Raw genomic sequence first — 11715 nt, 5'->3', positions numbered from 1 at the left:
TTCTACCACTGGGGGTCACTGGTGTCTGTCTTGCAATCCTTCAGTCGTTCTTTAGGAACAGCTTGCAATGTGGCATAGGGAGGCCTACTCAAACATTGATCCATATCATCCATATACGAGCCATATAACTTTTTTTCCAATGCAGAATAATATTATTGACATCCATTGTTCAAGATTTTTAAATCGTCAGTAGACAATTTATTTAATGGTTATTGGTGCATTTGATTTTGTCACTCTGAATTGATAGGCTGGAAGACTGGGCATAGGGTATGATTGTTTTCAAGTCAATACCGGATAGTTACCAAAAAAAACATGTGATAATGATATAGCCCGTTAAACAATATCCCAATAGATACATTTACAATTCTGTTGGCAAAAAGTCCTAGTATGAATTCATATTCGAATAGTGGAAGTGTTGTACTCAATTGATCTAATTATGCTGACCACAGACACACGCGCACACACAAACTAGTACCCTATTTTCTCAAATAGGAAGCAATCAAATAACCTATTGTTTCAAATTAGTTTTGAACCTAAATAAGTGGGCTACAAAACTGGATAAAAACGGCTAGGCTACGCAAGACTATATTTATTCCGAATTTTGTTTGGGCTTCATTTTCATGATGGCCCTCCAACATAAACGAAAACGTTAGGGCTAGCCTACTATTTGTCCTTGTTGAACGGACAATAAATATGTCATGAGTCATATTTAGGTCTATGGCTGAAAGCATCTCTCAACAGCCTAAGCTACAGCTTCTTTAATATGAATGGGTATTGATAGACAAAAGCTACATTTGGATCTAGTAGCCTAGGCTGTCACTGATGAGCACATGCAGATGTCCCTTTATCGAAAAAGTAGATCTAGAATTGACTGGATTGATTCTGTTCCTTTTGTGTTTCGGCTAATAGTGGGTCGGGTGGCAACTCTTTTAATGTGCAAATCAAAGCTATGATGGAGAGCCAATGAGGACACACTCCTAAATCCTGTTGGCGCTCACGCTTCACACGCCGCCCACGTCACCGTTGGGTTACCCAATCGCAACAGAAACACCCCGTCTACTTTCTGTTTTCTACTCTCAAAGTTTTTACTTTTGCGGTAGACAGCGGAAAGTGATGATAATGTTTTATTATCTCAATGATCGTCTTGTGCATCGGAAAGAAATGGTGGCGTTTTATCAATAGTTTTCAAACATTCAATAATATCATCTCTATAGCAGTCTGTCCAAGTTAGCGAGGACGACGTGGGAAATGAATCTTATTTGAACGACTTTATTCTCAAGATTTGCAAGGTTGAAGAAGCGGAGTTATCCCTGTAATAATGGGTATTGGATCTCGGCTAAATTAATCTGGGATTTCACCTAGCATGGTTTCGTTTTAAAACACGACATTTTCATTTTAGAGACAATTTTTCAGGCGCTCAGTTTGCAAATGTTGAAGTTGGGCTAATATAGCCCTACCTCCAAGGAAACTTGTATTATTTTGTCTGTTTGATGAGAAAAACTTTGCATTATCACTTGAGAGCGTGAGCATTGCGGGTATTTTTGTTGTTGACAAAACCGTCGCATTTACCTGTTCTCGGTTATGTTAGCCGTGGGGCAGATGGACGGGTCCAGACAGAGCGCTTTCCTCTTAAGCACCCCACCTTTAGCAGCTCTGCATAGCATGGCGGAGATGAAGACCCCACTCTACCCAGCCTACCCGTTATCTTCCACCGGGCCGGCCTCTTCTACCTCACCTACTGCCACCTCTCCAAACCCCGGTGGCATCCCGGTGTCCTCACCGGGGATCAAACCATCCTCCGGAATGTCATCTCTCGGATCCCCCCATCAATGCAGCGCGCTAGGAACACCTCATGGAATAAACGACATCCTCAGTCGTCCCTCGGTCCTTTCCCCGGGAGCTGCTGCTGCCGTTGCTGCGTCCTCTTCTGCCGGAATCTTGTCCGGAATGCCCCGCTTCAGTAGCTTGAGCCCCCCGCCACCCCATGGGCTCTACTTCAGCCCCAGCGCTGCAGCAGTGGCAGTGGCTCGCTACCCCAAGCCGTTGACAGACCTTCCAGGCAGGACCCCGATATTCTGGCCAGGAGTCATGCAAAGCCCACACTGGAGAGACGCCAGATTCGCATGTTCACCCCGTAAGTAACTAGTCCACGGTTGTGAGCTATCTGAACTTCAATTTAACTTATTTTTATGCTTAATGTATAGGCTACAGGGGTTATTAATAATTCCCCAGTAGCCTATGGTATTTATTCCAAAAAACCGAAGTTGATCTGACTTGAATGTCTAGTTGCAATGTGCATTATTATAATGGACCAACAAAAGCTTATATTATAACAGCTCAAATTCAATTGATTATGATATCATATGAGAATATTCTAACATTAGGCCTATTCTAATATCATATAAATATTAAATAGTCTACTATTGGCATATTCTATCAATAGGCTACATTTAGTTTAATGGACTAGATGCTTTATGTTTTACATTTTCAGATCAGAATTCTGTACTGCTCGACAAAGATGGAAAAAGAAAACATACTCGTCCCACCTTCTCTGGACAACAAATCTTTGCCCTGGAAAAGACTTTTGAACAAACGAAATACCTCGCTGGGCCAGAGCGAGCACGACTGGCCTACTCGTTGGGAATGACAGAGAGCCAAGTGAAGGTAAGACATATTCTGAAATAGTCTTTATAAAATCCAACAAGATGCATAATAATATTGTTTAGTAAGTAGCCTGTAGCTAACCTGCAACTAAAGGTGGAGCACACTAGCCTCTTGTAGCCTCTGCTACTCAATTTGAAAATGTCTCACGCTTTCCATTTGAAGTGCCTCGTGTATTTGAGACAATGTTTTGTCTTTCGTTTCAATATTCCTAAATAGAAAGATATAGCCTACACTTTCAGTCGAATAACAGTGGTCAAACGAATCCAAATAGAAATGACTGTCTATTGCATTTCATATGAATGAATCGTTAAAGAGAATTCTCAAATAGGCCTAATTGTTATTATAGTCACAACTATAAATATTTCTAAAATATTAGTATGTATTTTTAATAAATTAATAATAAAGTAAACTACAATTTAACGAAGGATTTTGTTCATTTATGTCATGCAAATGAGGAAATAATGGTAGCAACGTTTTGCAGTGCAGAGCAGCATGTAGATGTTTGCCAACAACATGGAAGGACGCAAATTAAACCTATATTTTCTCATTAGAAAAAGATTTTGTCCATTTTTCTAAACGAACGATTAGAACGAAATATAACCTACTATTATTTGGACACGTGGTGACTTCACGTGACCTAGGCATATGCCCTTTTCATTTGGCATATTAGCAACGTTTGTAGGCCCAGGCTACATAAATGATATGCAAATTATGTCTGATGGTTGTTAATCAATATCTTTGTCATAGATTAAGAGGTTCTTTGTTTGCATGTAATCAATGAATATCAACTTTTTAGGTGTGGTTTCAAAACCGAAGAACTAAATGGAGAAAACGGCACGCGGCTGAGATGGCTTCGGCAAAGAAGAAGCAGGATTCGGAGACCGAGAGGCTGAAAGGGGCTTCGGAGAATGAAGACGACGATGATGATTATAACAAGCCGTTGGACCCTAACTCAGACGACGAGAAAATAACACAACTACTGAAAAAACACAAACCAAACTCCTCACTCCTTATTCATACGTCAGAAAACGACAGTTCGTAGACAGACACGGGGGAAAAGACTTTTGACGCAACATTTCAAAGTGGAACTGGTGCAGGTTGTCCCTTTTCTCGTCCAAGTTTTGAAATTAATAAGTTTGCACGAGGACGGAGAACGCATGCCAGATCAAAGGAATAGACGCAATTTTGTAGTCTGGATCATTGGCCAAAACATGGACTCTTCAATTTATAGAAGTTTCAGCATTAAGAAGATGGTACTTACATGTAAATAGAAACGTGAGTTGTATTAAATAGAAATTATATTACTGTGAATATTTATGTGTAAAAAAAAAAATCGTTTTTTGTATCAAGCACTGCTGAGTCTCTTCCTCTCAGTTCTGACGTCTGACATTGTTATAGCTTTGTCAATTGTTAAAAGCGTAGCCTATATTCTCATCTTCATTTTCGTTTAGTTTTTGAAATTTGAAATTTACATTACATTTCATAGTGAAGTAATAAGATCCACCTGTTTATAGGACCCAATTTTCAACCTTTATGGACTCCGAAACAATATCAGAACAAGCTTACCTAAACCTATTGGCTTTGTATACTGAGTATAAGAAAGAAAAAAAAGAAAAATGAAATTAGCCACATATTTTACGTGTAAAAAATACTGGTTGTGACACAATTGAAGTACATTTGTAATATACATGCATACTGTTTGTCTCCCTAATGGTAAAATGTTTTTTCCCCAACATGTTACTTAATTTATATAATGTTTTAAGTTTGTAACAGTGATTGAATCCTGCATAAATGTGTAGGCCTAACGTTACCGCAGGTTCATATGTAATGCACTTTTATTTAATAAAAGATAAAATGCATGAACGTGGCTTTACTCTGGACATAAAACAATTAAATGTTGTTCTCGGCAGCATTAAGCTAATGGAGAACATAATGGAAAAAGCATAGGGGGAGGGTCAACTCATTTATTTAATATAGTTTGATTTTATCTACCTATAGGCCTACATTTCTATTTGTGTACATTAACGAAAGACATTTGAAGATATAAACAGGCTTTTGAGACACTGTTACTATTCATCTTAATGTAGGGGTAATCTCTCTTTGCAGGGCAGCGTAACGTTTTATATTTGTTTATCTAAACAGTGAATATATGAATCATTATTATTGTTATTATTATTATTGCTGGTGATGTCATGCCACGTTTCCTTGCTATGATATAGCACCAGAAATATGCACATATTTTGTTGTAGGCCTATAACCACGCTATAATAATAATAATAATTTATAGTAAATCAATAACAGTATTCACTTTGCAGTGCTTTTATAAAAAATGTTCAGCACTCTTTCCCTAGATTACTGGATCATAGAATAGATTTTTGAAAATCGAATCGAATAAGTAAGCCTAGACCCCAGAGGGTACAACTAGTATGGACTTGCGTTCACAGTATCGTATGACGCCGATATTAATGAATTATAATTGTCTATCTGGCTGAAATTGTTCCTCGTGCGATGGCGTGAAGATATAGTCGATGGGCAGAATATTCCAACAGTCACAGACAGTTAAAACATGGCCTGAAAAGTTCAGAATTAATGTATCTGTCGAAGAATCTAGAAATTCACTCCGCAGTGTCTATGCGTCTTCAGATTCGCATGATTACATCAGCATGTTCTTTTAAAATTGGAAATCACTCAACCGATTCACAGCGCTAGTAAATATTTAATTTATCTGATGTGGATATAAGTAAGATGAGGCATTTGCCAAGTCATTTTGGAGAGACTCACTGTTAGTAAATGCTAGATTTAAGACTTTAGCCTATTGAGAAGGGTATGTGATAGTGTCATCAAAGTTTGGTCTAAGTTAAAGAGACTAGGTCTAGAGAGAAATGCTATTTAAAAAAAAAAAATCTAATCGGCAATTTTATTGTACATTTGCAATATGGTAGTCCTAATAGCGACCTACATATATACAATAAACAGTTTGAAATAAAAGTAAGTTCAGGACACTGAAAGAACACAACGATGTCTCACAGTTAGATATGATTTCGAGTGCCGAAATGGTTAGTTACTCCGATGTAAAGCCTATAGGAAATATCTGCTACCAGACAGAAGGACCTGTAGCTTATGGATGCGCTATGAGGGCAGTTATGCAGTAAATGGTTTGTAGGCTTGAAAGGTAGGCCAATGCGTGCCAGTAGAGGCTGCTATTTGTATAACCATTTGAGATTCAGGCTATAACCTACTAAGTAACTTTCTCAATTAACTTCATGTTAAAAATGTGGTGGCAGTGTATTTTGGTTGACCACTTTTTCTGTCCACTTTCTCTTTGAATAATGTAGCACAACTACAACTGCAGGATTTCAATAAATACATTTTGATCTGCCATTTTGTCTCAAGTCTACACTGCCACCACATGTTTTAACATGAGGTTAATTGATAAAAGTATGCGATGGTGAAGAACAACAGCTGACAATGAGGATTTGTATGTCTCACATTATAAATATTATTGTGGCATATTTTCGAACGTCATTAGCAATTTTTTTAGCCTACTAATTCAGCCTATAGGCGATATATTTGATGCCATTTATTGACCGCACTAGGGCATGTCGTTCTGCCCCTGAACAAGGCACTTAACCCACTGTTCCTAGGCCGTCATTGAAAATAAGAATTTGTTCTTAACTGACTTGCCTAGTTAAATAAAGATAAAATAAAAAAAATAGAATAAAAATATACAGGAACGTAATAGTTCCGACCTTCATGTTGCACATTCCGGTCGCAGTGGCGGAGAAGCCGAATGAAAACTGCGCAGTTAAGCATGTTTTTATATTTTCACAGAAATTATGTGAGCGTCAAATGACAAGATCATGAACACGTGAAACATCCGGCCCGTTCAAGTTAGATATTTGAGCAATAGGCCCACTGTAGGCTATTGTCGATCCTATACTCCAATACAGAGCATCATGTCTGTAGGCTATGCCAATATGACTGGAATGCATTTTCTATGTGTACTGGAGTAAAATGCTTACCATATTATACTTTTTTGTTTGATGAAAAAGGCAATATTTGACTTGTGTCCTTTTTACTCGGTTCCTCCTATTGCTCCCATGCTGCTTCTGCCAACACTTGCAGTGAACATGAATCTCTCTATCACAAAACTGTGATTAGTTCGTTAAAGGCATCCATCCCAATAAAGGAAACTAACTCCAACCTAATCCATTCATGGACGCTCACCACTTTTAGCGCCTAATGACGATAGTATCTTCTGGCCGGGGGTGTTTTATTAAGAGCTCGTTCGGGACATTAAAACGCATCGCATGCAATAAGGCTTTGGAAACATAAGGACAGTATATTTTACACCAGCTATAAATAATTTTCAAAAAACAAAAGGTTCAATTATCTCACACCTTTATAGGTTTAGAGTTAGTGTTCCCACACGGTCATATGATGACTACCCACTCCATTATTATTACATTGAGTAGCTAGGTTTTTTCCCACACTCAATGGAAGTATTTCAGATTGGGGGCGGTATGGCGATGTCAAGTCATGGCGTTGGGGATAGCTCCTCCATATAACCGGCATCTCACACCGCCACAGGGGTCAGTGCAGCCACTGCCATTGTGTGCTACTTGTCATTCTTAGCGGCTGCTTTTCAATTTGCTGCCTGTGCTATAATATCAGTCAGCACCAAAAGCACTCAACATGGGCTTTGTCCCGTCCACCTCTTCAAATGGATTTTGAATGAAGAATTAAATACAGACTCACTCTGGGTGAGATCTAAAGACTGCATGTTTGATGACAGAAATTGAGTTATCACTGGACATGGTTTTCATTTTGTCACGATAAGGCCACAATATTCCAACACTGGTGATTTTATTCTTGTGAGGTTTTGATAAGATGTGATTTTTTAGCACAGATTGTTTTATTTGGGGGAAAATACTATTTGTTGATGCACCAGATAACACTGGTTTTGTGGATTCCAGGTGTAGGCCTAGTGAACACTGGTTCATTGGTTTCCATTGTGGGTACCACCAGACCTATATTATTTAGGCTATTTAGGGTATTTCAATTATTTTTAAAGTATTCAGATATGTTTTATTTGAAAAGGCAAGTAGGCCTAGTTGAATATTGGAACTTATTTTTAAAATAATACTTATATACTCAAGTACACTCGCATGCATTTAACCCAGGTATTTGAAAATAGTATTTGAAATAAGTATTTTAAAATACTTTCAAATAGTTGGCTATTTATAGGGAATTATTTGAAAATACTTCAATAGAAGTAGTTGAGCCACATTATTTGAAGATACTCAAATACACAGAAAATAAGTATATAAATAACAAATAATCAAAAACATTTTGAACCCAGGTCTGGAGAACACTGGTTCGGTGGTTTCCAGGTGTGGAGAACATTGGTTCTGTGGGTTCCAGGTGTGGAGAAATCTAGTTCTGTGGATTCCAGGTGTGGAGAAGACTAGTTCTGTGAGTTCCAGGTGTGGAGAAGACTAGTTCTGTGAGTTCCAGGTGTGGAGAAGACTAGTTCTGTGGATTCCAGGTGTGGAGAAGACTAGTTCTGTGAGTTCCAGGTGTGGAGAAGACTAGTTCTGTGAGTTCCAGGTGTGGAGAAGGTGGGTGGTGTTCCTTGGGGACTGACAGCAGCATCTGTTGACCAACTGCTCTGCCAGACTGCCAGCCAGCATGCTCGCTGACAACGCTCACCTGCACCATTCTGCCAACCACAGCTATCCTGCTACATCTACCCAGATGCTACGGAGTCTCCAGCTTCCCACATGAAACACATCCTGGAGGAGAGGTTAATTAGTAGCTAAATAAATGCCCTGCTTCTAAAAAGGGCATTTGCACTGCCTCACCTGTACAGTCTCGCTATGCCTCATCCCTTCATATACATTGTTATATACAATAGTGTTATTCTTATGCCACATAGTTAATTTCTGGTATTTTGTCTTCAAAAACATTTAGCTTGGAGCAATGTAATGGCAGGATGACTAACTGCATGGTGTTGAAAATAACATGTTTTTGGGAAAGTGTTGCTGAGGTTCAACAAAACCCCCAAATGGATTCATCATAATACCCCAAATATACAATACAGTTGAAGGTTTTAACTCTGGCTTCATGTCCCTGCCTGTTGAATTCCCAATCGGCCGAAAATAATTAGCTATTTAGTGGTGCGACTAATGTGTTAGCCTTACACGGCTATATTTATAAAGAGCCCATTGATGGGGCTCTCAGTTGACCATGTACTACAAGAGATTACGCACAACGACATGTGTCAAAGGGGACTGTAGATCCCACACTGTGAATTGTGGCTCACATTTGCCTGCAGCCTTATCTCTCCCCTCTCCCGTTTGGAGGCTTGTGATAAGGAGCGCCTTGGGAGCCCCCATTATGAAAACCTATCCGGCCACACAGTAATTGACTGTCAGAGAGGAACAGAACAGGGGCTTTTCACAGTGTTCACATTAGAGACTGATTCCCTTCTTTATGTTGTAACTTCTCCCCTGTTTCTTCCCATTTATGCTTGAATAAAAACTTTGTGTGGTCTAGAGCTCTGATTGCACCTCATTCCATAAGAATGTAACTAATTCATTCTTGCAGTGTTACACTGCTCAGTGAGCGTAGTAATCAGTGGCCCATAGGGCCTGGAAATAAAGTCACTGTTAATTGCTCTGTCTGCTTGAGCAAATAAATTACAACTTATGTTGATGATTAACTCAATCCTACAGTGGATGAGGGTTTATGCAGGTGACAGGTGCTTCTGGAATCTAGAAGAATTTACCTGGTGTTGTGTGAGTGTGTGTGTGTGTATTTGGTCAGTCAGATAAAATCTACAGTCTTTAGGCTTTGTGGTGTTGTCACCATGTCCCCCGACTGTCCCCTGACTCTGTTTTTGGGGAAGACACCCTGGGTGGGAGGTTCTCTCAAGTATTTATTCTGAGATAATCTCCCCTAATGATGTCTCTCCTCTCTGCTTCTGTCAATGCCACCGCTCCTTCACAGGCTTATGAACAGATGTAGATGCTCAAATATAGAGTTTTGTGTAAACATGATTATAACCACACTTCAACCTAATCCTTACACAGAGACACCAGCACAGTGACTGGACACGCTTAGAAAAAAAGGTGCTATAGGAGAACCCTCTGAAGAACCCTTTTTGGTTCCAGGTAGAACCCTTTTGGTTCCAGGTAGAACCCCTTTGGGTTTCATGTAGAACCCTTTCCACAGGGGGTTCTACATGGAACCCAAAAGGGTTCTACCTGGAACCCAAAAGGGTTCTACCTGGAACCAAAAAAGGTTATCTTATGGGGATATTGTGTTTGTGTACTAGTAATAACCAATTCTCACTTTGTTCTGTTTGTGCACAGCTTCCCATTGCTGTAATGTTGTTTCTTATTAAAAAAGGGACACAAACTGCTGTGATTGATGAGGAGGCTAAAGTTTGTTATGGCCTTATTCAAAGGGCTCTGCGCAGACGCTCGCTGCTTGGCGAAAGACTGTGTCATTTCTCCTGCTTTGGAATAGGGGAAGGAGGGCAAGGGTAAGGCTGGGCTAAGTAATGACAAAATGAGCACCTTCAGTAGACTGGCTGTGAAAAAACCTGCCCTCATCACCCAAGTATTTTGTTCTGAATTTTATTAGCACTAGCCGTGCTAAAATAACCTGTTAATACGTATCATAGTGCAGCAATAATAACCTCCTCAATCATATTTTAAAAGTCACGTCAAGCCGGCCCAGTATAATTCATCTCTATGCAAATACATCAGTGTCAGCCCATTAATGTATTGCAAAGGGGTTTTAATAAAATGCATTCTTCCTTTTTTTTTTTACTCAGGAACAATAAAACACGAGCCCTGTTGCTCAAGAATTATAGCAACTATTACAGTAACACATGGACAGCATGCACTCTGAAAATAAAAACCAACAGATAAAGTGTCAGGGTCATGGTGGGGGGCAGACACTTAGGAAAATGCCAGTGAAGTAATAGATTGCGCCCTGGCTGTCTGAGGAGGCCTTAGCCTGCCTTGGAAATCAAAGCCTGATTATACATTCATTTGGGTCTGGATCCCCGACGTAGGATGCATAGCCCTCACTCACCAAGGTGGAGTTATTGCCAGCACAAAGTATAGTGAGGGTAATGAATTAAGGAGGCAGTAAAAAGGTGATGAAGTGCATTCAGAATGTGTTATGCCCATAATGAAATTAAAGCAGCAGTGTGGCGTGGGATATGGAGTGTATAGGCTCTAGGTATAGAGAAGGTAGGAAGGGAGGGAAAGTGTCCACTGGTTGGTGTAGGTTGAATAATGGTCAAAAGCTTACGTGTAGAGTTCCCAGTTTGGCGTTGTTAATGGGAGGTGTTATTTTATAGCAGGAGTTGCTAAGTCGTGTTGGAGGAGTCCAGGTCGGGAACGTTTACCTTCTGTCTGTCTGTTGTAATGCTCACACCATGCTGTCATAAGACTGCTCTTTTCTTGTTTCATATACATAATGATTGATGCTCAGTTAACCTATCAAATGGCATGACCCAGCCCAACTGTTCTCCAATTGGTGATGGAGTTTCAGTGATTTAGCATGTGTTGTTCTAAGAAGATCGTTGTAACCCTAGAATAGCTTCACAGCATGTGTTCTCTGACTTATATAGACAGCAGCAAGTTTCTCCTTCAGAATTTTGACTTTAATAGTGTATTTATCTTAGGGGGTGGTGGGGCGGGAGCGTACCCCCACCCCACCCCCCCCCGATGATGAGACGCCCCACCCCCTGATTATCTGTCATTTAACGGTTTATCAAAGTCCCAAGATCCTGTCATGGCTGTGTGAACGGTGGATTTCTCTTTTTTATGGAGTCATTAATTTCATGTGGATCATTAGCTTCTATACACATCCTGTGTTTTGACAAATGCAGCCTGGGAATTATGTACATAATGTCCCTCCCACGGCCATGGCGCCGCCATCGTCGTAGGCCCCCCTTCCCATCCGGCAAATGCATCACGTGATAAACAGGGAAGTGCCCCCCCCCCCCCCCCATATTACCCAAATGTGTTT

General features: G+C 40.0%; 1 protein-coding gene across 2 annotated transcripts; it reads left to right on the top strand.

The window, feature by feature from the left end:
• The first annotated feature begins 1420 nt into the window (after positions 1–1420).
• On the top strand, positions 1421–4254 carry nkx6-1 (NK6 homeobox 1). 2 transcript variants are annotated; one of them, XM_014129456.3, is made up of 3 exons: positions 1421–2134; positions 2492–2664; positions 3461–4254. In XM_014129456.3, the coding sequence occupies exons 1-3, from the start codon at positions 1582–1584 to the stop codon at positions 3704–3706; spliced, it is 972 nt and encodes a 323-aa protein (XP_013984931.1). In that variant the 5' UTR covers positions 1421–1581; the 3' UTR covers positions 3707–4254. The 2 variants fall into 2 exon arrangements, with proteins under 2 accessions (XP_013984931.1, XP_013984924.1); XM_014129449.3 differs by having other exon boundaries at positions 2468–2664.
• The last annotated feature ends 7461 nt before the right edge of the window (positions 4255–11715 follow it).

The sequence above is a fragment of the Salmo salar genome, chromosome 01 (assembly GCF_965601325.2).
Source record: "Salmo salar chromosome 01, fSalSal1, whole genome shotgun sequence".
Lineage (NCBI taxonomy): Eukaryota > Metazoa > Chordata > Actinopteri > Salmoniformes > Salmonidae > Salmo > Salmo salar.
The sequence above is the reverse complement of the archived record's forward strand: the minus strand, read 5'-3'. Positions and strand labels throughout refer to the sequence as shown.

Bases quoted from the DNA above. Each gene is read 5' to 3' on its own strand.
- nkx6-1 (XM_014129449.3), top strand. From the start codon at position 1,582: ATGTTAGCCGTGGGGCAGATGGACGGGTCCAGACAGAGCGCTTTCCTC. The intron at 2,135-2,467 runs GTAAGTAACTAG...TTAATGGACTAG, and splicing joins CAGATTCGCATGTTCACCCC to ATGCTTTATGTTTTACATTT. The intron at 2,665-3,460 runs GTAAGACATATT...TCAACTTTTTAG, and splicing joins TGACAGAGAGCCAAGTGAAG to GTGTGGTTTCAAAACCGAAG.